Genomic DNA, 24798 nt, shown 5'->3' with positions numbered 1-24798 from the left:
AGCCAGCCTCTGACTGAGATCGCACATCTGACACTGATTGGCGTCGGCCTAGAACGGTTGTCAGGGCTGGTGACGAAGTCCTGTTATCCGCTGGGGGATCAACCTTGTTGACCCCCCGGGCTTGAACGGCGCAGGGTTGCTTTGTCCATACAGCAGACTTAGAGTTCAGGGAACGGACTCAGTGGCGAGTCTCTGTATACCTATCCAGCCAGTGATAGGCAGCCCTCCAGCTACCGAAGTGGGCCAAACTCGAGACCAATATCCTTGTTGCGATGACGGAGCCCCGATCACTGCCTCTTCGAGCTTGACAGGCACCAGGCTGCTCCGGTTGAGACAGGTCGACCTTTCCTTCGCGAGATGCTAATGTCGGCGTTGAAGATACCGCATGTCATGGCCTGGACACGAAGCTGACCCCGTATCACCTCATCGAGCCCCCTACCCCATCAGGATCTTACCTTACTGTGTTCCCCGGGTCTTTGGTTCGATTGCATTCGATGTATGATTCTCAAAGGGGCAGTGATTGGAACGCAGAAGCTCTGAACTGCACTGAGCTCCTCTAATGCAGCCATGTAGTGTGGTTACACATGCGCGTCTCCGGAATCTAGTCTAGGCGTCGCTTTTCGCGGGGCTCCTGGTTTCGCATCCGGGCCTCCAGTACCTAGGTCTTGCAGCGGTGGACGGGTGACAATACACAGTTTGGTTGACAGGTGCTCCCTGTCTGAGTCCTCGGGGGGGCATTTCTCATATACTCCAGACATAATGTCTAGTTACTGATAATCCGCAGTAGTGTGCAGGATAAGCGTGAGGGGAACCGGACTCCGACTTACGATTAGGAGGGAATTCCCCGCCGAGAGTCGGACTGTTGCAGGGGAAACTGTAGCTTGCGACGAGAGAAAGTCTCCGATCGGTGACTTTAGTGTAGAGAGCTTTCTCAGCATTAGCATTTAACAAGGGCGATTCCCGGCCGGTGGAGGAGCCCCCATGCGTCTCCATAGTCGAAGTAGAAGTGGGTGCAGTCTGGTCCCGCTCTCGTTCCGCGGAACTGCCGACATTTTGCAGGCCGGAGTCAAGTCAAAAATCTCTTCGGAAACCACACTCAACGTCCACCCATCAATATCCGCCCAACCATGTCGGATACCGCCCAAGTGGCTGGAAAGCGCAAGCGTGCGAGTATGTAACCCAATGTTGTTCGTTCTTGCTTTGGCCTCCTATTGGGCCGGTCTGTTCAGGTGTCCTAGGCTCTCTTCTTGCCCAGCGACACCTATCACTACCTGCCCAGGACTCTGCAACCTCCAGCGGCCGTTTCGCAAACAGTGACGCTCCTGTGCGACCTGGACCTACTCCGCTTTTTCTTTTTCTTGTTATTTTACATTGATTCTAGCCACCTTTCTGTTTTGCCCATTCAGGGCCTACGTGAGACAGTGCGAGATGACTGACACTTTGCCGCCAGGAACCCAGTCTTGCCCCCCGCCCGAGCTGCCCCAACTTGTCGCTGAGCAACACGTTCCGATTCCCTATCACGACAAGGACACCCAGCGTTTAATTGTCATTCTTTCCAATGCCAGCTTGGAGACTTACCGGGCCTCCAGCGGCCGTGGTGGGGCGAAGGATGAGAAATACTCGCTGCTGAACAGCGACGAGCACATCGGTATCATGCGCAAGATGAACCGGGACATCAGCGAAGCTCGACCGGATATCACTCACCAGGTATGCTGTTGCAGCCGTCGTCTTTTACTCCGCTGGGATCTTTTCTCTTCCCGGGGTCTAACGTCTCAAGTGTCTTCTCACCCTCCTGGACTCCCCCGTCAACAAGGCTGGCCGCCTGCAAATTTTCATCCACACCGCCAAGGGTGTCTTGATCGAGGTCAATCCATCCGTTCGCATTCCCAGAACTTTTAAGCGATTCGCCGGTCTGATGGTTCAATTGCTCCACCGCCTGTCCATTCGCTCCACCAACTCGCAAGAGAAGCTGCTGAAGGTGATCAAGAACCCCATCACCGATCACCTGCCCCCCAACTGCCGGAAGGTGACGCTCAGCTTTGAGGCGCCTGTGGTGCGTACCAAAGACTACATTGAGTCACTAGGCCCCAAGGAGAGTGTCGCGATCTTCGTTGGAGCCATGGCCAAGGGCCACGACGACTTTGCCGACTCGTTCAAGGACGACACCATCAGTATAAGTAACTACAGTCTCAGTGCCAGCGTCGCCTGTAGCAAGTTCTGCCACGCAGCGGAGGAGGTATGGGACATCCTGTGAACGAGTCGGGCTGGATATTGCGCGCCGAGCAAGTGCCTTGGCCGCCGTTCGCTGTTTGGCACGATTTGCCATGACGCCACGAATTTCCTTGCGACGGTTTGATCATGAGTCCCGAGTTGGCCAGAAAGACGAGTACCTTTGGCGGGCTCTTCGACACTGCGGTTGGATATTCCCGCGAGGTATCTCCACTGATCTACTCTTCTCATCTTGTGTTTTTGGAGATCCATTGACTGTCGGGATATTCGCGACGGGGACGGCCAGCATTTCTTTTGTTTTTCTCTTTTCCCTCTTCCAGGGGTTTTGGCCCGGCAGAGGATTGACAACCGGAGAGGATGCTGGGTGTGGCGACCTCGTATGGTTGTTCCCCGTTTCGACAAGAGACACTCGGACTGGATGGCATTTGGTTCCTTTTCGCCGGTCCAGTCCTGATCTAGAGAGCTCTTCCATTCGCAGCCTACATCGACTGTGGCGATGAGACCAGAAAAGTGAACAGCATACCGATCGGGAGCCGTACTGCTCCTGAGATCAGGCACATATTGAGTTGAATACAATGAACCTTTGTCGCTTGTACAGCTTCTGCCTCTTCCCACCACCCTAACGTACGGTAGGAGATCCGATTGCCATCCAAAGATAGTTCGTAGTTGGTTAGGATTCGACGTGGCACGAGGCGCCGCCTCACTTTGTCGCGACTTAACTCGGTCACTAATCGGAAGCGTGCATGGCCGTCGCCGGACGAATCATCAGGATGCAGGCGTGAGGATAGGCAGTCTAGCCTCGAGTTGCTCTGCAGTCGTGCCCAGCATCTAGTCGAGTCAGAGAATCCGTCCTTCGATTTGTGATTTCCTCGTGTCTGGAGCCCGACGGACGTCCACTATTCTCGTGTCTTTTACACCGTGGCGGTCAGCCCAACGCCGGAGCCAATTCGCAACGCGCGCCATGAACGTCTCCAATTGCTCCACCGGCTTCTCGCTTCACCATTTGCCCAGCGCGCAGACAACTAAAAGCAGCCGCCCACTCGGCTTTATCCACGATCAAAGGCTGCCCCAATCGCCACTATACGCCGGTCCACCGTGCGGTCCCCGCAATGACCTGGCCCCCCTAGGCATTTCCCAAGCTGCACCGGACTGGTTAAGCTCCTTCGCCCTGTTCCTCACCGAAAAGAACCTTGAAGCGTCGAGAGCATCATTCGACGATGCTGCTGGGTCTGCATCATTCTTCCCGCCTGGTCGACCGCACGACCCGAGCCTGGCGCCCCGTCTGAAATGTCGACTGTCCACCCCTCAGGACTTGCTGAGGGGCAGCGACTAAACCATGTCCAGCAACAACCGTCGATCTAGCCCTGGAGGCGTTTCACCGTTTCCGGGCGTGCAGATCGCCCGACCGGGCAGAGAGCACTCCAGTACGAAGCGCAGTACTGTACAGGTCCAACTGGTGATCCACCGGCCTCCGTGCTGTCGTAGGGTCCCACTGGTCTGCGGCCAGTCAGGCTGGGGCTTGCCTTTCTCGGACGGCTGCGGTGGACTTGCTGCGCGGATGACCATTGCTTGGAAGCTTGGGCACCAGAGGGGACGCCCTCGGGGACGTGGCAGGATGATAGCCTGGAGCTTTGCATTTCCACTGGTCCCTGGCAGCTGCCGAGAGTCTCTGTGTCATAGTTCTTGTCATATAGAACATGGTCTCACCCAGTATATAACACTGCTGAGCATCTGACCGTCATCTCTTTTTCTTTCATCGATCTATTCTGTCCTGTGTGAGGACTCTCGATCTCTCTCTCTCTCTCTCTCTTCAACTCCCCCCCAATCACCGCTGGTTTACGAGCTCGACCGCCCGCTCGTCGACCGCCATTCTTTCTCCAGATATGCCCGTCTCGCACTTGACCCTGACCGTCTCACACCTCCCAACTTCCACGTCTTTCTTCTTGTCATGTCTTCAGCCTCTCGGGTACCAATTCATTGGTCGTCACGATGATTACATTGGCTTTGGTCAGAAGCAGGGGGAACCAGCTGATTTTTGGATTACGGAACAGAAGCCCGGGTAGGGATTCGTCAAAGACGTGTCTTTGGGGACGCTCACTGACGACTTATAGGATATCGGCTAGCGCAGTACACGTTGCCTTCCCAAGCCCATCACAAGATGCCGTTGGCGCCTTCTTTATCAGCGCCTTGAAAGCCGGCGGGAAAATACATGGCGAGCCCAAGATGCGAGATTCTCAGTCCGGTTATTTCAGTGCTGCCGTGATCGACTTTGATGGTAACAGCATTGAGGCGGTATATCGCCCTGGCAACACCAATGCCGTATCAGAGGCTGGGGGTCCGACAATAGCCATGCTTGAGAACGGATCAGTGGTGTCTAAGAGCAGCAAGGCCACCACGGTGAAGCCAGCTGAGAGCGTCGTATCCAGCAAGTCCCGTGCTATTTCCAAAGCACCCACAGCCATTGAGCGAGCTGCACCGACGGTTGTCTCTCGCCAGTCTCAGGGAATGCCACCCGCCTATACGGTCCAAGCAACCCAGAAGACCGATGATGGAAGTAAAGCGGCCAAAACCATCGTCGGCACTCTGATTGGTGCCGCTGCGGGTGCGGCCATTGCCTATGCAATGGTGAAGGGAGACTCACAGTCATCCTCGTCCGAGACCAACAACCCCCCTCCTCCTCAATATACAACAGAATATCCCCAGCTTATGGGACCGCCATCGCAGGCCTCACAGGCCGAGGAACCGCAGCGCCTGGGCTATCAGGCTATTGAAGCCCCTCCACCTCGCAGTGTGTATACCGCGTCAGCCCCGCGTACCACAGTCAGCCGCAGTGTTACCTCCAAAAATCCGCGTGCTAGCACCATTTATGAAGCAACCGAGTTCTTCCTGGACGAAAATGGCCGACGCGCTTCCGACGGCAGCATTTTCTCCATCCCAGAGGATCTTCCGCTCCGAGCGATCGAGTATCCACCACCGAGCAACAGTTCTCAGCAACGACAGCAATGCAGTCCCAGTACTTTTATTAGCAGCTACGCAGCCGACAAGCCGCGCGTCATCCCCGGCCCTGGCAGCGTACACTCCGCATCAACGATCAGAACATCCCAGACCGGCACACAAAGACGACACAGTTACGACGACAGATCATCCCAGAGCCATCATTCGCACGTCTATCGCGCAGCTTCAACCTACAGCCACCAATCCGCTACGAAATCCATCGCCAAAGGCGACGGCGGCGCAGGCAGCACTGCCTCCTCCACCCGCACCGCCCGCAACATCCCCTTGCCTGCTGGATCATCCGCCACATACTATTCTACCCACAGCACCAAGCAAAGCGACAGCGGCAAATCCCATGTTTCGGCGCGTCATGTGCTCTTGCCTGAGAGCGTGCTCGATCTTGATGTCAACTCTAACGTCACACCCGATGATTCGATAAGCCAAGTCGGCAGTCGGGTCGGAGGTCGATCCACGCACTCCCACCGCTCTGGACACTCGAAGACATCGCGCACGTCGAAGCACTCTTCCAAGTCCAAGTTCGATGAGCCTGTCCGGCCCGCTGATAGCGTGAGTCAGGTGTCGAGGATGTCGCAGCGGACTATCAAGGCCGATGGCAGTGGCAGTAAGGCTGGGTCGAAGGCGAGCAGTCGGCGGGGAGGCCAGGTTGTATAATACTTCTTGATTCGCTTTTTGTTTCTTTCTTGCTCTTGGACTACTTTATGTCTCTCTTTCCACTTTTTGCATTCACTCTGCCGCGTGGAATTATTGCACATTCTTCTTGTCACATTGGTTTTCTTTGCATCTTGCGTGGGTTGTGGCCGTGAGTAAGGGGGCATATGGTGCATACGACGGGTGGTATGGTGTACCACATTTAATACCAGCATAAGTATAACGGATCAAATACAGAAGATCGAGCATAGCGTGCAAATATACACAAGAACTTGTCCTGAAACTGCATAGAATAACACCATGAACTACCATGACTGGTTGAACTGTCAACAGCATGTCTTCTTTTTCGACGTTTGCTGACCCATGAGAATTTCGATATTGGCAAGCATGCAAGCTCATATGTAGCAGCTCTGCCATACATGGAGTCTATTCAGTTGATCTAAAGTGCTCAGTCTTTGCGGGAATAATATGACCATTTTAGAGACCTGGCTGCATATTGCATACACGCTCAATTAAACCCTCCCCAGCCACTAAACTCATCTGCAAACTTCGTTGCCGCTTTTAGATAAAAGTCATCATGATCACCCCAAGTCGACGCCATTTCCTTCAAGCACCGAAGAACCTTGACATAGTGGGCATCCGTCGAGTGGCGTCCCTTCACAGCCTGATTGGCAGCCCAGCCCCAGTCGCGTCCCCGGAGATCGTAATTACGAATGCGATCCAAGGCGATTTCAGGGCGGAGCTGAGAGATGAATATCGCCAGTGTCATTAGCCACCATTGGCGGACGAGAGAAATCTGGAATTGGGCCGGTATCAACGGCAAGAGAACCCGAACAGCGTGGCTCGTTGTCAAGACGTGCGCGAGGAAAAAGTCGTAGTGTTGGTTTGACTCGTCGTGTGCCGCGACCAAGAGACCTGCTGCGAGTTCTTGACTCTGGCGGAACTGTTCGACTGGACTTTCGATCTGCCATGCATGCCAGTATTCCCGGAGCAGGTCTTTCCGGCTGTCGTAGAGCCTTTCCAGGTTATGGTCACCTGGGGTCGCGAAGAGTCCGTCAAGCCGCTTGTCCAGGCGGACTTTGTTGAGAATGTCAAAGGGCGATGTTGAGTGATATAGGCCCTCTACTGAGGAAGACACCGAATCATCAAAGTAGGTGTGCATGCCATTGTAGCAAGTTGCCGCTAGGCCAAGCGCTTCCATTGCCACTTCGCGGCTAGATGTCTCATACGCATAAGCCAAATGAATAAGGGGGTGTCCGACTGTTTATGGTTGGTCAATATACCCCAGTACCGCAAAAGACGTCTTTTCTGGGAAATTGACATACGGTCAGCACTGAGGGAATGGAACACAGGCTGATTTCCCGAGAAGAGATATTCGACAACGACCTGTTTCCAGTCGTAGCTGAATCGAACGAGTTCATCCTCGAAGAAATCTACAAAAGCTTTTTGATATCTGGCCGGGGTTGGCTGTTAGGAACAACGACGCCCATACCCAGGTGGAAGGCAGCGAGGATGGATAAGCGCAAAACGTACTCTCGACAGCCCAGATAATCTCGCCAATCCTCGACTGTGACCTCTGCGGGTGAATCAACCCATGGATCTAGCAGTTTGCATTCGGACTCGTAGACTCGCGTTAAATCATCTGCATCTGCGCCTTGCAGGAATGCAGCAGTAAGGAGCTGAAGGGCGGTTAGTGAAGCGAATAATGGAGGTTGAATGACAGTGGTCTGAAACGAGACGACGAACATGAGGCGCGTGGTTATGGAATTTCCGGTCGTTGTACAGAATCGCATAGTTTGCGTGGTTCAGTTTGAGCAAGTGCTTTAACCAGCGCGCCGGCTTCTCCTGGGCCGCTTCAATCTCATGCACTTTGACGGGTGGTATATCGATGACTCTTTTCTCCCATGAGAATTTAAGCGATCTGAGAGATGGAAGAGATATTGACAGCATTTTGGCGTTAGTTTGCCGCGATCCTGTTCGACTCCAGGTAGCAAAGTTTGAAAATAGGCGGGGGAAGGATGGTTGCTCTTGGTGTCGGAATATCTGGGCGTACCCAAGGGCTCAATGCAATAGAATCAAGCACTCGATATCTGCAGGTCAAAACAACGGTCGCCTCGAATCCATATCTCAGTCCATCGTGGCCTCAACGGAGTTGGGGAACACGAGATAATAACTGTTGGGACAAGATGTGGAGGCCTCAGGCATCAAGTAGCCATGACGTAATGTATGACCGATCACGTGGAACTACATGTACCGTATGTACTTCGTAGCGAGATAGACTAGTTGAGCGAATCTACACGTTTTGTATTGAGCTAGTAGTCACAAAATAAGTATCCTGAAGCCATTGAATCCTTCAGCTTTTGTATTGTTCCACAAAAGGGATGGGCTGCTCGGGCTGCACACCGGCCTGTCCAGAGAGCACTTCCACTTCGATGCGAGGACCAACGTAGTTCTTGCGACCATCAATGATCCAAGTGATCGAGGAGATAATGAATACGATACCAAAAGCAGCAACACAATAGTCTATGAGATTGGGTCAGTATGAAATCTTCATGGGTCAAGAAATTCAATCTAGCACGTACTCATGCTGCTTCCCGAAACAGGCAGCTCCGGAGGGAATAGGAAGAGAACGGTCGTCAGGATGATGTACACCAATGAAATCTGTTAGAGAGGTTAACAAAACTGTGAACTCAAGTGTCAAAAGTGGATACATACAATATTCAATACCCAGCCGAGGGCGTTGGGAAGAACAAACGGCCGCTCGGGCAGCATATTGCGTCCTCGCAGACAATTAATAGCGATGGGAATGCCATAGGCAAGATCCAACAGCACAACGGAGGATGAGACGATGGCGTTGAAGGCACTGTTCAAGTTTAGCTTCGGTTGGAACCAATGGGAGAGAGGAAACCGCACCTTGAAGACCCAAGGAAAATGAGGCCAAAAATGATCACAAGAGCCAGATTGAGGTATAATGCGTTCAAAGGAACCTTCAACTTGGGATGAACCTTGGCAAAGAATGGGGAGACAGGCAGGCCACCGTCACTGGAATAGGCATCAGTAGGGGTGTTCATTTCTGCGCAGACGACGACGTACCGTGCGAAGGCATAGCACATGCGGCTGCTAGTGGTCATAATGGCGGTGGTAGCAAAGAGCATACAGACCAGGGGGAAACTAGCCATCTCATCAGCACAGTCAATACCAAGAAAACGGGAACAGAGATGCGTACATCAGCAAACAGATAGCACCAGCGTTGTTTCCAGTTGCGTTCTTCAGGATTGCCAGGAGCGGACCCGCGGAGGAATCAATGATGTTGAAGATATCGCCCGCCACGAACAGCAAAACGACCAGAAAGATGGATCCAGTGACAGTGCCGATTCCAACACAAGCAATCATGATCTTAGGTCCCTCCACCGACGGGTTGGGGATTTCCTCGATCATATGGGCGACGCCGTCGAACCCAGTCACACCGAGCCCACCCTGCAAAAGCCCGAGCAACCAGGCGATTCCATCAGGCCATCCAGTCTGGTTGATGAAATCGCGGAAGACAAAGTCGCCGGAGTTGTAGTTTGGAGAAGCGCAGGCAAGGACCGTGATACAGATCACAGCGAAGCCAGTCAGCGACCAAGTGAAGGCAGCCTTGTTGAAGTAAGGCAGGATGTTATTCATCAGAGCGTTAATCAGGAAACCAGCGATATTGTAGGCGACGTATATCAAGAACTGATGCCACCGCTGAGACACGTAGTGCGGGTTCATCAGGGAGATCACTCCCAGCACAAGCTCGCTACCCAGCAGTCCACCGGTAGCCACCAAAGCCACCCAGCCAGAACAATTCACCCATCCAGTGATCCAGGAGAGGATTGGCATCCATCGCTCCCAAGAAATGACAGCAACCCAGTGGTATTGACCACCAGCAGTCGGATATGCGGACAGGAATTCCGCGAGAGAGGCCGACATGCACAAATTGCAGATTCCGGCGGTAACCAGCCCTGGATACTGCGTCAGCCAGTCGATTGAAATCGATCAATTACGGAGACCCATTACCCCAAACGACGCTAACACTGCCACCGGAGGGCAGACTTAGAGACAAACTTGCCGACAGAGCTGTCCATGACTATTGAGAACATCAAGTTAGGGACGGACTGGACGATGGTATCAAGACGGAGGTCAAATCTGGGCTACACACGTTCAAAATGGCAAAAGCAAGACCAAGCATCGACCTAGAATCACGACATGTTAGTGCCTGTCCGGTGGTGGTTGGGTGTCGGCTTGTGAGCTGAAGGATTGTAGCACATACAACAGCGAGAACTGCCGCTTCAGCTCAGATTTGTGACCCATCTGGGCCAGCTGCGCGTCGTCGTCAACCACACTTTCCTTCATCACGACGATTATGTTGGACAAGCAGCGGGCGAAGAGAAAATAGGGCCCGGGAAAGAAAGGTAGGACGCGTCGAGAAGGCAGAAGGGGAACGAGGAGGGAAGAAGTCGAGGTTCAAGTACGCCAAACATATCGGGCATGACGACAAGGTTTCAAGTATCACCTTCCACTCGAGGCTTTCTCCACGCAATCTCCCATCAACGCGGGGGTCTCCTGGTGTCCGTTGTACATCCCCGATGTATCGAACGCTGTTAGGTAATGCCATTGGTATACCTGGTAAGTTGGAGCTCGTGGAACCGCGGCCGCGATAACATGCCAGTAATTTGATTGGCTTATGAGGCCGAGGGCGGCAGCCTCAGCCACTCAACAGCCGGCGCATTCAGGTTGAGCAGAGTTGTGGGACTCAGCGCGGTCCGGTTAGTCAATCACCTCACTAACCATCTATATAGGCGGCTCTTCTATACTTCTTGGTAGCTTTCTGGGCTCCGGTCACGGCTCGCAGCCGCCGCTCCAGAGCTTATCCCAACCTACCTGCGTGATTGGCTGCACATGGACGGCGGGCGACACGAGACGACCATCATGGAGATATCTTGGAGACAACGTGGGGTAAAATCGACCTGACCGAATCCCCCCAGGCGAGGAAAATAGCTCGTGTTGACGCGATGGAGTTGTGGTCATGGCTTGTTCGCCACCGATCGTCTGAAAAGGAGGCTGCTCCTATCTTCAAACGGGGAGAATGGGTCGATGTGGAGCTGTGGACCATTGAGGACTTATCTCTGCCCAAATCTCAGCAAATCCCCCTATGTAAAAGATAATTTTCAGGCCGGAAGACTGGGGAAATAAATGCTGAGACAAGACCCACCGAGATCGTTCACCAGGGGATGTCTTTGCATATCAGGCGGTTCGGACAACGGAGGATGAAAGAACGTAGTGATGTGGAAGAGGGATGTGGCAAGTAGTGTCCAGCAATGCTCGAGAACTAACCCGTTCCTGCCCCAGGCTGTTATTCTCATCACCCAGATAAAATCAGCCTGCAGGATACGATAGCAGTGATCGGCTCTTCTAGAAACCTCCCTGACCCGTGCTCTCGGACAATAACCGTCCAAGTAGGAGCTTGTCGAAAGGCGTTATTGATCGAAACAGCCCCAGCACCATACCCGGACCGGGAGAGATTCCCCTCGTGCCGTCGAAGTTGCCACAGAGAACAAAAAAGTAGCAGACGTGTCACTGATCTCTTACATCGCCTTCTAGTCAGATTGTTTCATATGTCAATATCTGGCAAGATTGCGCCCGAATCAAGGCCGCCTTCATGCAACCTGTATAACTTATCTGAGTGACGGCCTCCACTATGTAGGTAAGACTTGATCGGGCCAAAATTGGAGATAAAGGCCGTTGTCCGGAATTTGCTTCTAGTAATACAGACTTGAAGATAAGAAAGAAAAGACAAGAAAAGAAGGGAGCCACCTCTTCCTCTGAGTCGGGTTATGCGATGACAAAAACACCGACGCTTATAACTGCAGCTAGGACGAAGAGGCTACTAGACAACCGAACAGCGGCATTGCTGCTGGTTCCCGAAGCGCTCGAACTCGTCCCGGATGCACTCGAGCTCGTCTTCGTCTGAGACCCACCGGCAGTGCTCGAGGTGGTAGTATTAGCAAGGCTGGACTGGGTTTGGAGAGCCTTGTGGTCAAATGTGACTAGGTTTGCGGTGAAGAGGCTGGTGGCGATCAACTGTTCTTCCCGACTGGAAGTACCATCCCATGTGTCTTTATACCAGTGAAGGCCACAGAGGGTGTTGTTCGTACCGCCAGAGCACTGCTTGGCGGCGCCGATGGCAGAGTCCTGCAGGCGTGGCAAGATGTCGGAGGCCGTGTGCGGCGCCAGCAAGGTAACGAAAGAGAGATCCTGAGCAAAGAGACCCTTGAACAACTCTTCATTTCTGTTGCAAAGGTCTTGCGATTCGCATGTGACTTCGGACATGATTTTGCCGCCGTATTTCTCGGGAAAGAAGTTGGTAAAGGAGGTGTTCAGCAGCCCGTCGAGGCCAGACTTCCACATGGAGGTCTTGCCGTCGGTCTGTGGTTTCTGGTCAGCAATGACGCCTAGATTTTTCACCCCCCTTGAAGCAAGATTGACCGCTTACCAAGTTGTACATGTATGCGGCGCCGGTGATATATGCGCCGTAATTCAAGGACCACTGGAGGTAGCCCAGGTTTGCGCAATTGTCGGAAACGCTGGTCGAGTCGGCAACTGTCCAACGGTCGGTGTTGATCAGCGAGACATTGGTACTCCAGTTCCAGGTTTTCTCGGCCCAACTCGAGTATGTCTCGTTGTTGGTATATCGGGCCAGACGCGCCGCGAGCTCAAAAAAGCCGCCGTTGGTCAGCGCATTCTTGTTTGTATATCCTGCCTGGTAGGGCCAGATTTGCCAGCGCAGGCCACCCCCGCAGTGACGATCATCCCAGCGAGCGGACATCGCATTGAAGACATTCTCAGCTAGAGTAAGCCATGATGGCATCGAGTCCTGCTGGGGGAATCCCATCTCGGCGGCAGTCATAGCGGCAAGACCCCAAGTCACTTGGTCATCGTTTCCGAGGTAGGAGCTATAATTTCTGGGCATGTAATCGTCCCCGCTGCCACGTTGCCAGTACATGCCCTGGCTCACAGCCGGGTTGTTCGAGGCATCGCCGGTCCACGCCCAATATTGGATCAGGATGTCGAACAAAGCACCACCTTCCCACCAGATCGAAGGCAACGCGCCGGGCGCTTGGCCCGTTTGGTTGGCTGTGTAGTTCGACATGGTATTGAACGCGGCAGTTGCGGCGGCATTTTTAAGAGACTCTGTGGGAGGTCAGTTGGTGTTTCGCGGTGATCGCTCGGGGGGATGTTCGCTGGACACCCACGCTCGTCGGTAATGTCGAGATCGATAGCAGATGCAGCGCCTACCACGAGGGTGACAGCCGCTGCGGCTTTCCAATTCCCTCCAACCATCGGAGCTCTAACAACAGGCGACTCCGAAAGGAAAACTGCTTGCCACGGCCCCCGGCAAGGAAGTGGGCGATGCGACGCTCTTAAGCGACCAGGAAGGCACCAGAGGAATGGCCATGACTAGCTCACCACCGCTGTAGCCCAATCAAATTGCAGTGGGCGAGCATCCATACGGTACGGATACGCATCGAGTACGCCTCTAACCGTGGATCATACGGTAATTCCGTCCATACGGCCCAACGTGAGGCTCTGTTCGCTTTCCCCTTTCTCACATCTGTCGAGAGGCCGATCCTGGAATTCAATGGGGGATGGCCCAAGATCAGTGAAAAGGAAAAGATATCATCGGAAAGGTCATGCGTAACTATGTACTGTCGCTACAGTATGACGAAACTCTGAACCCTGGAAGGATTGGGGCCGCTCATCTCGGAGAGACAAGTGGACGGATCTCCGTTTCGTCGACGTATTTGGAGCGGGGCAGATTAAGGATGACGAGCATATATATATTATTATTTTGGGTATCTGCAACATGATCTTCGGAGAGACCATTGAATGTTAGACCCTTATTCTCCCCATGGGAAACTCCACGATAAGCGAAGGGGGGGGGGGGGCTGAGAACTGAATTCCAAGTTCACATCAATTCGGAGCGGCCTTTTGATGAACCCATCATTTCTGTCTGCTGGGGCATTGGATCGCGCAATTCTGCGGGATACCAAGGAGTCCCTGTCCACCGGCGAGGGGCCACTGTGCTTTGTGAAAGAGCTTGATGTTGCTGTTGTTGATGATGTTGCCGCTCTTGCCGTCGCCTTGAGCCACCACAGTATATCACCAGCGCCGTCGATATCAAGAGAGGCACGCCCAGCCCAGCACCTAATCCAGCCCCAAGCGCGATGAGCTCAGAATGATTGGATGAAGGGATGGCAGAGCATGTAGCAGTCTGAGTGACCGTGGAGACCGTGTGCAGCAACGTGGTCGAATTACTCGAGGTAGTAGTGTTTGTCGAGTTTGTAGTCGCAGTTGTGATCGATCTACCAATCTGGGCCGCCGTCACATTGGAAGCCGTATACTCATATGTGCCCTTTGCACTGTCAGGTTGGCAGGCAGTGCCGGTGGCAACATCATGGCTGCATGTGTAATTCGTAATCGAAGTGGTACATTGGTGCATGTTTGCCCAGCCATCTGGGATCTCTGGATAGTGCACAAAATCTCGTAAGCTTGTCCGAGAATCACATCTCTGGGGCTACTTACCAGTATAACACGCTCTTGGGCAGTCTGCAATAGGCCATGATGTATCAGCACAAAGCCCGCGGTAAAGTATCCCGAATTCCCCGGTGAAGCAAAGTCCATTCGAGAGACAGGCCTCGCCTTCGTAACAACACGACAGGCTGCCAGGACACTGTCTAAATCGGCTATCGGTTTTGCCGTTTGGGTAGTAGCATTGCGCGCGGCATGTTGATATTAGGATGAAGATAATAAATGCAGATAAATGGGACTGGGGCCTCCGATTCTGTGGAGCGAGTGGATGCATCGGATCGGGGTTCGACAATGATGACTATAAGGAAGGAAAATATGATTCGAGTCCTAGAGACGGGAGTTGTAAAAGAAGGTATTTAAAGGAGGCTTCTCACGTCTGCTTTGAAATGCCAGGGTTTGAAACTTTGAAACCAGATGGGAGATAAAAAAAGATCGCGAAACCATGTTAAGCGCCCACGCTACTCATGATCCCGGCGGTTGCTTCGAGCATGGGACCGGCAACATCTTGCAAGCAACTCCGAAAATACACGGAGACAATCTAATCTGTAGTAAAATCTTGAATCTCATCTTCCTCTCTCGTGTGGTACCCAACAGTTTTATAAATCCTTCAGCCTGGCAACTTGAAAATACAAGATGGGATGGGGGTATGTACAAGGAGGCCCACATATCCTATTGGCGGAAGACCTGCGGCTAAGGGCGACTGTCACGCGACTGTCACACCCGGCCCGATCTCAGACCTTGGCGAAAGACCCTCGGAGTGGCTACCCATTAAGCTACTGTCCAATGGCGTGTCCATATTAACCGAAGCCCAGGGTCCCCTTCGGCTGTTGATATGTTAGTGTTTTCTGGCTGTCTGCGTAGAATCATGATTATGAAGCAACTATCTACATAGATTGATCAGGGATGGAAGCACAAGACTAATATTTCCTCCCGCCGTGCAAAGTGCCGCGAATATCAAATCGGGAAAAAGAGAGAGAGAGAGAAAAAAAGAAACACAGAGCGAACTACCAGGAAATGAGCTCCATATCACTTGGAATATCCCACCCATGATTCAAGCAAGCCCGCTTGAATGCCCAAATAGCCTCGCTGACTGAGTAGTCTTGTTGGTGAGATCCCCTTGCCAGGCGCCCAGGCCGCGGCTCAGTGTTGCTCATTGCCATCCGAACTTGCAACAACACACTTTCGATTGAGGTGACAGGCGACCAACCCGAGCTTGTCAATAGTTCCATGCACATTGCCCCGCCAGCTGTAACGTGTCCACCGCCACCGGCGGCAAATTCCAGGAACCGCGGACGAATAACCCGAACGAAGGGCGGGTTCATGGGAAATTGGGGAGGAAATCGAAGCTCCAGCACAACACTCTGGAGATTAGCTGCCTTGAGATCTTTGGCTAGCGGCAGAGCCGGGTCGAAAGTATGCAATTCTACGATCCACTGGTAGACCGTCGTGATGAGGTTAGGGTCCACGTACCATCCGAGTTCGTGGAGTTTTTCCCTTTCTTGGACTTTGATTGTGGCCTGAAGATGAGACTGCAGTATTTTCGTTGCCATTGTTGTCGCATATCGAGGCGGTGCCATGAGAGGCAGTGACTGTCCCTTGAGAGTTCCTGGGACAAAATCTGTTTCGGATGTAGACATTAGAGGGGTCTTCTTTGTTAGATCTTCAGGCTCGCAATCCGATAGAAGAACGTTGATGTCTTCCATCATTGTGGAGATGCTCTCGCAGTCATCAAACTCAATGTCCTTCGACTCCAGAAATTCTGTCTCTCTGCAAGTTTTCGATGTGACTTGAGCCACATTATGTCGTCGACGGCTGTTGATTGCTGAAATGGGGATTTGGATGGGTTTGTTCGTTGGTCCCATGGCTTGATGCCGGAGGTCCTGTTTGTAGATGACATTCGGGGATTGCTGCTTCTCGTCCGTGGACGGTGTAATCCAACTAGCCTTGCTGCCAACGAAAAGATACCGAGGCTGGATCCAATCCAAATGCTGAACAACGTAGTGTGGCTTGGCACATACGAACTCCTTGGTGTGATTTACCACTTCATTCAGCGACAGCATGGAGTGCATCTGCAATTTGCTCTGTGGCCAGTCTACCTCGGAATAGCTGTGACAAAATCCTTGGGACGTTTGGAAATGGCTTGACATGTAAACACCATGTCCACAAGCACGACCATTGATGATATTTTTGAAATGGAGCCCTTCCCGCAGGATGCTATGCCAATTATGAATGGCGCTACCGTGCCATGCGAAGATCGTCGGGTGATCTGGATTGATGGCTAATGAGTTCGACCTCACAGCTTGAACGAAGCGCTGCTCCTTGTCTGGAGCTCCTTGGACGAGCCGAAACTGGACATAGCCCTTCATGCCGCTCACTTGATGTTCCGGGCCATTGCTGTCTTGTAGAATGCAGGATCGATTTGAAGCGACAATCCATCGCAACAAATCCAATGCAGCTGGAGATACGCAATCCCGCAGTGATGATAGAGGTTTCTCCGATTTGGAATGACTCAGGAATTCAGTGAGTGTATCTACGCTTGGAAGCGTGTCGAGTAGCATGACTATGCTCGTCTGTTTCATCGTAGGCGTCAAGTCGTCAAAGTTTGCGTTGTAGACGACGTAACGCACTTTTCTGGGAGTAGGGAACTCTCTTAGGAGAGCAGAGACTTCAATTTTCCTTGCGCGGCATATCGGAAGGGAGAGATTGACATGTTGGGATGATTCGCCTACCTCCTGAACATGACAGTGCCATGAGTCTCGGTACTGCATAACTAGGGGTTGGACAGGATCGAGGATCACTATCCAATCATTGACCGACAGCCTTGCAAGTTTGTCGTCTGAAAGTGACATCTTCTGCGCGTTGAATGTTGCAGTGTGGGTCTTCAAAGGAGCGCACGTCACCGGAATGTTTACGGTGGCCGATGGACCAGCAATGCTTACATCGGGAACCTGAAGTCCCAGTCCGGTAGGAAAGTCAGCAAGATAGCCACTCTTGGCTCGGCTATATGCCAACGATATGAGCATGTCGACCACGAGCGGCTGGGATCGAATTTCGTATTCCAGACTGGGACCCATACCGAATGTGATATACTGGTAAAGGCACAACCCATTGGAACAGACATAAGGCTTCAGAGCTTCGAAGCTGTCGTCTGTCTTACAATGACAGACAAGGCAGAATTCAGGGCATCTGACGAAATGGCGGAGCGCGAATTGCAGACTCAGGAGAGGAAATGAGACTTTTGATGGAGCAAGGCCCATCTCAGCCAGATGATCCGAGACAAGAACCTCCGGGGGAGACGTACTCCAGCTGTCTGGTTGCTCATACTCCTGAACATTGGCGTCATCTTCAGTAAGAGCCTTTCCTTGGAAGGCGTGGAACAACAGCTCGGCTCCTGTCCATGATAGGGCGTGCTTTATTCGGAGCTTCGTGATCCCCAAAAGTCGTTCATTTAAAAGAGTATTGATCGGGCCTCCGATAAATAGTTCTCTGAGGCTGATATCCAGGCCCTCGTCAGGGGAATCCGAATGATCGGAGGAAGTGGGATCCTTCTTCGGAGTGGGTAAAAGCCCTTGGAAGGCATACATAGCGTTCCTTGGGGATGGTTTGTACGAATCACAAAGACCAATCCGCATCTGAATGGTATTCTCACCCCCTTTGAGGATCTCTTGTAGGTCTTGGTACCCTCCTGGGTAGCGAATCAGCAGAACCAGGTATTCAGAGGAACGTACATTCCACGCGTGCATGGCTTCCTCTGATAAGCCGAGGCGGCCGATGCGGCAAGATACTGACACAATCAGGGATCCCGTCACATCTCCCAGAAAGCCGATTTTAAAACCGGCGTTCTTGACAACGCGAAGATCACGACGAATCTTTTCACGGACGTTGGACAATCTAGAAGGCTCGGGGTATAAGGATTCTTCGGCGTCCCAGTCAGATACATCGTCCATATCAATCATATCCTGATCACTGGTGTCAACGTCACGATCATCCTGTTGGTCCCCGTCTGCTTGAACGGCATCGGACACGATGCGGTCGACGCTGGTCAAGACGTCATGGATGTCGATGCCCGTAAAAAGAGGCTGAGCAGCTTCCAGGGCGTTCGCCACCGAAGTCGCAACATTCTCGGTCGTGGAAAAAACGAAGAAGTTGTGGGTTTGCGGGTAGTCGTGGGCATCTGCGCAAGATTAGAAAATGAGACTCTACCGAAGGCTGGGGGCCTGCGTACCTGATACGATGGCTTGAAAGTCAATGGAGACACCTTCCTCGGGTGCCCTAAAGGTGAAGGAAATCGACCCATCATATTCGCCAGACTTGATATTGCGCAGGTGTAAGTATCGGCCCGGGGTTGCTGCTTCGCAAACGTCTCTGTGGAAGTCCTTGGTAGGCATGGTGAACAGGGTCAGCCAGAGCTGGTGCGATAAAGCAGGTGTTGGCGGGCAAAAAGTGGAAGGGGGTTAGGAGAAGAGGGTTGAGGAGAGGAAAGATGAGGCGTGCGATGTGAGATGTGAGATATGGGATACTGGAAGATGAAAGTTTGACGGGATGCAGCGTTTGTTTATCTTCACGCGTAGTACTCTCTCACCCTCTCGTTTCACATGGACTTGCTCTCTAGAGTAACTGTCCGGTAGAATGTACACAACGTCTGCCTGCCACGAACTCGTCATAATGGCCGCTCGATTCTTCCGCTATTCAACCAAGTCAGAGTCGATCGATCCACTGGTTTGAATCGAGTGAGATCCGCGGTTCGATAGGTTCCCATGGGAACTTGGCTTACATGTTCTTATGAGCCTTGATATGATTCAAGTGCCTCGGCGCAGGTAATATCTCGACCTCATTCACGCACCTCGAGCTTTTTCTCGCATGATAATCGAGCAGGAGGACAGCACACCTGACAGCACACCTTCGCCTGTCTGTCTGACTCGGCCTTGGAGCACATTTCTTCCAACGAGCCAAGGCGAACAGACAAGAAGCCCATGAAAGTACGTGGATCGATCTTGCAGTCCGCCTCATCCACCGATATAATCGAGGTATCGATAATGCCGGCTGGCGCATACTCCAGGTCTTGGCTTGCTCCCCCTCGTGGTCCATCGCTCTGTATGCTGACACTCAGAATTCGCATCTCCTTCGTCCGGCGGCCAGGTGGCTATGAGTCGATCCTTGAGGACGACGGAAACCACGACTGTCATGGCCACTGCTGCCTTTGTGGATGTAGTGGTGGATCCTCGGCTAGGGAAGGCAAGGCACATGAATCGCAGTCCTGTTTCTCTTCATGCTGTGCGCCGGGTGCTTTGTTGATGCGTTTGCGCAGCGGGAGGTCAGCTCATCATGCCGTCTTATGCTATGCGCCATTGGCAAAGCTTTGGTCACTGTCGTCTTCTTTTTTAATCGGTCAATGGTCACAGGTCTAGACATGCCAGCAGACGACCTGAAACGCACAGGGGAATGTATAGACTAGAACGGAATAGGACCGTTTGGCAACCATCAAATGTATAGTGTCCTTCCCCTCGAGTGCAGCTATTATGATCATCATGGGTAGTTGTTGATACAAATTGAGAGAATGGACCGGTATATGCTATGTACACAGACAGAACCCCGATTACACGGATCCCTATTGGGAGTTCAAACACCAAACTCCTCGCCCAGAAACTCTCGCCGGAGATCAAGAGATATGCAATATCTTAAACAAACAAGGAGCTGTTCGGAGACAGCGTGTCCAGACCAGACTCTCCCTCCAAAAGTGGGAAAAGCCTGCGAATCCGATCCTCCAAAATAGCCTCTTCTGCCTGCCAACGACGCAGCTCCTGGGTCTTAGCCTGCGCACGACGCTCACCACCATACCAGGCACTCTTGGCCGCTTCGATACTCTCCGATTCTTCCTTCTGCGCACGGGCAACGAGCGAAGACACCATGGTCTTCCAGTTCTCCAGACCGACCTTCAGGCATTGCGCGCAGCCTGTGCGGGCATTACGGTCTCTGGAGTCACTCAGATCCAGCATGGTGGACTCGGCCATCTCGACTGCGTCGCGGGTCCAGGCAAGGCCGTCTTCGCGATGTGAAGAGGCATAGAGAATCTCACCGATGTAAGTCATTAAACCAGCTTCGTCGCACGGGGAACTGGCTGTGCGAGGAGGTGGGCTGTCACCGGATGGGGGAGCCTCTGGATATTCGACCGGGATAAGCATGGTTTTCAGGGAATTGAAGAGTGTGGCGAAAGGGTCATTGGTTGGTTTTGGTAGAGCGGGCAAAGAACGGGGGTTGGAATCGGGTGGAAGAGGGAGGCTGCGGCGGGCCTTCAAGACCGAAGTGAAAAGGGAGAGCGCGATAGGGAGATTGCCCTGGCGTGCATTGTGAACGGCAAGTGCAGTCGAGACACGAAGAAGATTCTCCGACGGTAGCTCCGTGCCACTGTTCTTGAGAATCCCAGTCTGCAGATCCACAATCTTGCTGGCGTCACTTTGCAGCCCGGAAGTGGCAATATCCAGCGCCCATGAATACATGTCGCCAGCCGTGTGACCCAAGCCCTTGAAATCGAGCCAGTCGGCATAAGCAAGCGCAGCGTCCAATCTTTGCTTCGTATTAAAGCCTTTGGTGGTCAAAATTTTCATATAGAAAGTCTCTGGAGGTGGGGAGGCCGGCTCGGAGTCTTCTTCTTGTGGTACCTTCTTTTGCCCGGCGGGCATGGGTTTAGGCCGGGGATTCGATGGCCCAACCACATATTCGGCCGGTGCCGAGATGCGTTGCTTGCGATCAGTCAACCAGCCTTCCAGGTTCTCTGCAGCCTTTGCAGAGCCCATAAGAGCCTGGAAGTACCCACGGCACCAGGGCTCGCTCTTAGCTGAGATATCGAGACCAGTGTGGCCGATACCTTCGACCAAAAATCCACCCTCGTCTTGTTCCACCAGTCCCTGTCCTTCGCCTCGTGTATTCTCCAGACGCTCCAACAGCTCACGCAGGTATCCGGCAACCATGGGCCAATTGGTCATTAGCTTGCCGATGTGCTCAGGGTTCTGGAGTGCCTGCGCCGACCGCAGACACCATCGACTTTTCCAACTCCATTCTGGTGGCGTGGGCCATTGATGCTCAATGTCTTCTTGGTATACGCCGAGCTTGATTATTTGGAACAGGACGAGGATGGCATAGAAAGTCAAGCCGATCTTGAGACCACGGGAGATGCGCCGCTTGAAGTGATCACGGCTTTCAGTGGAGATCAGTCGTGCAAAGTGTTGGCGGAGGTGAATTGATAGCGGAGGGAGAGGACGAGTCGGTGATAGTGGTGATAGGAATGGTATTTGAGGCCGGCCCGGTGGGGGAGAGATGAGAAGTTTGGCGCGGTGGGAGAAAAGTCGCGGATGAATGCTTGGACCCACGGCACGTGGAAAGTGCACAGATAGAGTAAGAACTGATATTCGACCGAGCGTGTTTCGTGGAGGCAACATGGTGAGTGTACTGGATACCAAGAGTTCTGCCGGCGAAGGCTATTTCTCTTGAACGAGATTTGTAGTGTTTGCATCGGATTTTATATCACGTGGGTGCTTCAACTGGCGCTTAGTCATTTATGGACTTGCCGGGCAGCCCCATTCCAAGGTTATAATGGTTTGCCATGGCATTCTACAGCCTTGAGTAATTAATTCGGGCGCCTCATAATGACTAAAGTTCTCGGTACTGGTTATGCGGATATCGTGTAACTTAGTTCAGCCTGATAGCCTTGTAAATCTTGGACATCCCTAGATAGTTTTTCCAAGCTTAATAGTCTCGATAACAAGTCTCTAGATTATTGCAAACAAGAGATCGATTCTTTTGAATCTAATTTAGGGGAATCCGATCGAAATTAAAAAGCGAGTACATATCTCTATGGGCATGATAGCTCCAAAAGCCAAACAAGCTTCCAACCAGGTTAAAGGTGGTGATGAAAATAGCAGATCTACTGGCTGTTGCGCTCAAAGAAGCCCTCGCTCTCGAGCACGAGGATGATTTCGTGCACAATGCTGCGAACTGATTGCTTGGAGGTGTCGACGACAAGGTCGGCCTTCTCGGGAGTCTCGTAGGGATCATCGACACCGGTGAAACCCTTGATCTCGCCGCGGCGAGCACGCTCATAGATACCGCGCTTGTCGGTGCGCTCACAGTACTCGAGGGGAGTGGCGACGTGGACCAGGAAGAAGGAACCGGCCTGGGACACGGCGTCACGGGCGTACTTCCGCGATTGCTCGTAAGGAGCGATGGGGGCAGCGATAACGGCGGCACCGGAGCGGGTCAGCTCCGAGGCAACGAAGGCAATGCGCTGAATGTTGGTGTGACGGTCCTCGCGAGTAAAGCCGAGCTCGGAAGACAGCTCATGGCGGACGGTGTCACCCAGAAGGAGAGACACAGAACGGCCACCCTGCTGGTTCAAGGTCACCTGCAAGGCACGGGCAATAGCGTCCTTGCCAGAGTTCATATAACCTGTCAGGAAGATGGTGAAACCCTGAGAGGCGCGGGGAGGATTGGACTCGCGCAAGATCTTGACAACCTCGGGGTAGGAGAACCACTCGGGGATGTGAGCGCCGGTTCGCAGGCGGCGGCGAAGCTCAGTACCCGAGATGTTAAGAGTCTTAACCCCCTGGGGAACCTGGTCGACAGGGCGGTACTCGTCGGTGTCGGGCAGGTAGGTAACCATCTGGAACTCGACAACCTCGATACCCAGTTCCGACTTGTATTTCTCAACGGCATGCTGGGCATCGTATGGGCCATAGAAGTCCACACCCTTGGAGTTCTTACCTGGACCGGCGTGGTCACGGCCGACAATGAAGTGAGTTGCACCGTGGTTCTTACGGATGATGGCGTGCCAGATGGCCTCGCGGGGACCACCCATACGCATGGCCAGACCCAGAAGACCCAAGACGGCCATGCCGTTGGGGTAACGGGGAAGGAGAGCCTGGTAGGCACGCACACGGGTGAAATGGTCGATGTCACCGGGCTTGGTCAAACCGACGACAGGGTGGATCAAAACATTAGCCTGGCGAGATCGAGCAGCGCGCACAGTCAGTTCACGGTGAGCACGGTGCATGGGGTTGCGAGTCTGGAAAGCAACAACGCGGGACCAGCCCAGCTTGTCAAAGTGAACACGCAATTCAGCGGGGGTGTCTATTTGAGTTGCGTATTAGCTGGGAGCACGAGGCAAACGGAGCTCAATTGGGAGCACACACAGCGCAGAGCGACATAGTCATAGTGGTTCAGCTTGTTGACGGCCTCGATCTTGCCACCAATGTAGAACTCCTGGATGGTCTGATTCAAATAGACGATGGCCGGGTGCTCGGGGTCACCGCCAAAGACCAGCTTCCCCTCCTTCTCCCTAAAATCAAAGCGAAGTTAGCGCAGTCTCATACAAAGCAGGAGGGACGCCCGGTCCGTTTCATGCGCAAGAGTCATGGAATGAGCCAATGGCACAGGCGCCAGCGGACGACCAAGGCAAAGGCAGCAGCGGGTCCTCTTTTTGTTCTTTCGTCAAGAAGAAAAAAAAAAAAACCGGGGCGGAGATGGAGAGGCCACTAAGATTGCCACTATACGACCCGCACTTGCAACGCCAGAAAATCGGAAAGCACACATCATTAAGCAAAACGGGACACTCACTTGTCGGGACGGTAGATATCGTCAATTGTCAGAATGGCCAGGTTACGGTCATCACGGAAGTCACGGAGTGTGATTCGAGCGCCCGCCTTCAATTTGTTCTCGTTGATAACCTGTTGGGAGACGTCGAGGGTAATGGGCATGGAAAAGACGTTGCCATCGGCAAGGCGGCAGTCCTCGCAGACGCTATGCACATATCACACCATCAGTCCTGTGTCTCTCTTCCTGGAACAGCGGAAAGGCAGCCGCCATTCCAATCGCATCATCGGCGGTACATACCGGTCATAGTCGGCCTGGTTCATGAATCCTGTGCAGCGAGATCGGCGTTAGCAATTACCGCTCTGCGCAATCTCCGCCCCGGCAAAAAAAAATACCCCTCCCTTCTCGCCTCTCTCCATCACTGGCGACGGCGTAGCTTGCGAGGGAAGAGAGAAGAGATGCGGGTTAAAATTGAGTCAAGTAGACTTACCTTCCAGGGGAGAGAAACCACCGTTCATGATCAATTCGAGGTCGCACAACTGTCGCTCAGTGAGCACGACGGCGGGGAGAGTCTCGGCCTCCACTGCAAGCTGCTCCTGGCGAGGAGCATCGCGGGCGAGCAGATCCTTGAGGACACCACCGTGGGGAGCGTTGGCCATTGTGTGTATATAAGGATCACAAAAGAGTAACTGGTGTGGGAAATGCCCG

General features: G+C 53.0%; 9 protein-coding genes across 9 annotated transcripts; 3 read left to right on the top strand and 6 right to left on the bottom strand.

Annotated features, from left to right (window-relative positions):
- Positions 1-1127: 1127 nt before the first annotated feature.
- Positions 1128-2254, top strand: N7459_000701 (18S rRNA pseudouridine methyltransferase; the record flags this gene model as incomplete). Its single annotated transcript, XM_056939886.1, has 3 exons — positions 1128-1170; positions 1451-1707; positions 1778-2254. 3 exons carry the CDS (start codon positions 1128-1130, stop codon positions 2252-2254), a joined length of 777 nt encoding a protein of 258 aa, XP_056804166.1.
- A 936-nt stretch (positions 2255-3190) lies between these two features.
- Positions 3191-3562, top strand: N7459_000700 (uncharacterized protein; the record flags this gene model as incomplete). Its single annotated transcript, XM_056939885.1, has 1 exon — positions 3191-3562. The coding sequence occupies one exon, from the start codon at positions 3191-3193 to the stop codon at positions 3560-3562; it is 372 nt and encodes a 123-aa protein (XP_056804165.1).
- Positions 3563-4112: 550 nt separating this feature from the next.
- N7459_000699 (VOC family protein) lies at positions 4113-5895 on the top strand (the record flags this gene model as incomplete). The annotated part of the gene is made up of 2 exons (XM_056939884.1): positions 4113-4288; positions 4341-5895. 2 exons carry the CDS (start codon positions 4113-4115, stop codon positions 5893-5895), a joined length of 1731 nt encoding a protein of 576 aa, XP_056804164.1.
- A 505-nt stretch (positions 5896-6400) lies between these two features.
- Positions 6401-7842, bottom strand: N7459_000698 (questin oxidase family protein; the record flags this gene model as incomplete). Its single annotated transcript, XM_056939883.1, has 4 exons — positions 6401-7152; positions 7218-7325; positions 7385-7571; positions 7639-7842. 4 exons carry the CDS (start codon positions 7840-7842, stop codon positions 6401-6403), a joined length of 1251 nt encoding a protein of 416 aa, XP_056804163.1.
- A 403-nt stretch (positions 7843-8245) lies between these two features.
- On the bottom strand, positions 8246-10269 carry N7459_000697 (GABA permease GabA; the record flags this gene model as incomplete). The annotated part of the gene is made up of 9 exons (XM_056939882.1): positions 8246-8415; positions 8475-8553; positions 8608-8755; positions 8806-8934; positions 8986-9063; positions 9119-9878; positions 9934-10003; positions 10076-10109; positions 10187-10269. The coding sequence occupies 9 exons, from the start codon at positions 10267-10269 to the stop codon at positions 8246-8248; spliced, it is 1551 nt and encodes a 516-aa protein (XP_056804162.1).
- Positions 10270-11748: 1479 nt separating this feature from the next.
- On the bottom strand, positions 11749-13257 carry N7459_000696 (glycoside hydrolase family 76 protein; the record flags this gene model as incomplete). Its single annotated transcript, XM_056939881.1, has 3 exons — positions 11749-12342; positions 12410-13107; positions 13170-13257. The coding sequence occupies 3 exons, from the start codon at positions 13255-13257 to the stop codon at positions 11749-11751; spliced, it is 1380 nt and encodes a 459-aa protein (XP_056804161.1).
- Positions 13258-15509: 2252 nt separating this feature from the next.
- N7459_000695 (putative ubiquitin conjugating enzyme) lies at positions 15510-18893 on the bottom strand (the record flags this gene model as incomplete). The annotated part of the gene is made up of 2 exons (XM_056939880.1): positions 15510-18679; positions 18731-18893. 2 exons carry the CDS (start codon positions 18891-18893, stop codon positions 15510-15512), a joined length of 3333 nt encoding a protein of 1110 aa, XP_056804160.1.
- Positions 18894-20183: 1290 nt separating this feature from the next.
- N7459_000694 (uncharacterized protein) lies at positions 20184-21941 on the bottom strand (the record flags this gene model as incomplete). Its single annotated transcript, XM_056939879.1, has 1 exon — positions 20184-21941. The coding sequence occupies one exon, from the start codon at positions 21939-21941 to the stop codon at positions 20184-20186; it is 1758 nt and encodes a 585-aa protein (XP_056804159.1).
- Positions 21942-22426: 485 nt separating this feature from the next.
- On the bottom strand, positions 22427-24749 carry sC (sulfate adenylyltransferase; the record flags this gene model as incomplete). The annotated part of the gene is made up of 5 exons (XM_056939878.1): positions 22427-23628; positions 23691-23836; positions 24115-24297; positions 24391-24418; positions 24581-24749. The coding sequence occupies 5 exons, from the start codon at positions 24747-24749 to the stop codon at positions 22427-22429; spliced, it is 1728 nt and encodes a 575-aa protein (XP_056804158.1).
- Between the last annotated feature and the right edge of the window lie 49 nt (positions 24750-24798).

This window comes from Penicillium hispanicum, assembly GCF_028827665.1.
Source record: "Penicillium hispanicum strain IBT 35686 chromosome Unknown utg000001l_segment0_segment0, whole genome shotgun sequence".
Classification (NCBI taxonomy): domain Eukaryota; kingdom Fungi; phylum Ascomycota; class Eurotiomycetes; order Eurotiales; family Aspergillaceae; genus Penicillium; species Penicillium hispanicum.
This window is presented reverse-complemented; position numbering and strand designations above follow the sequence as displayed.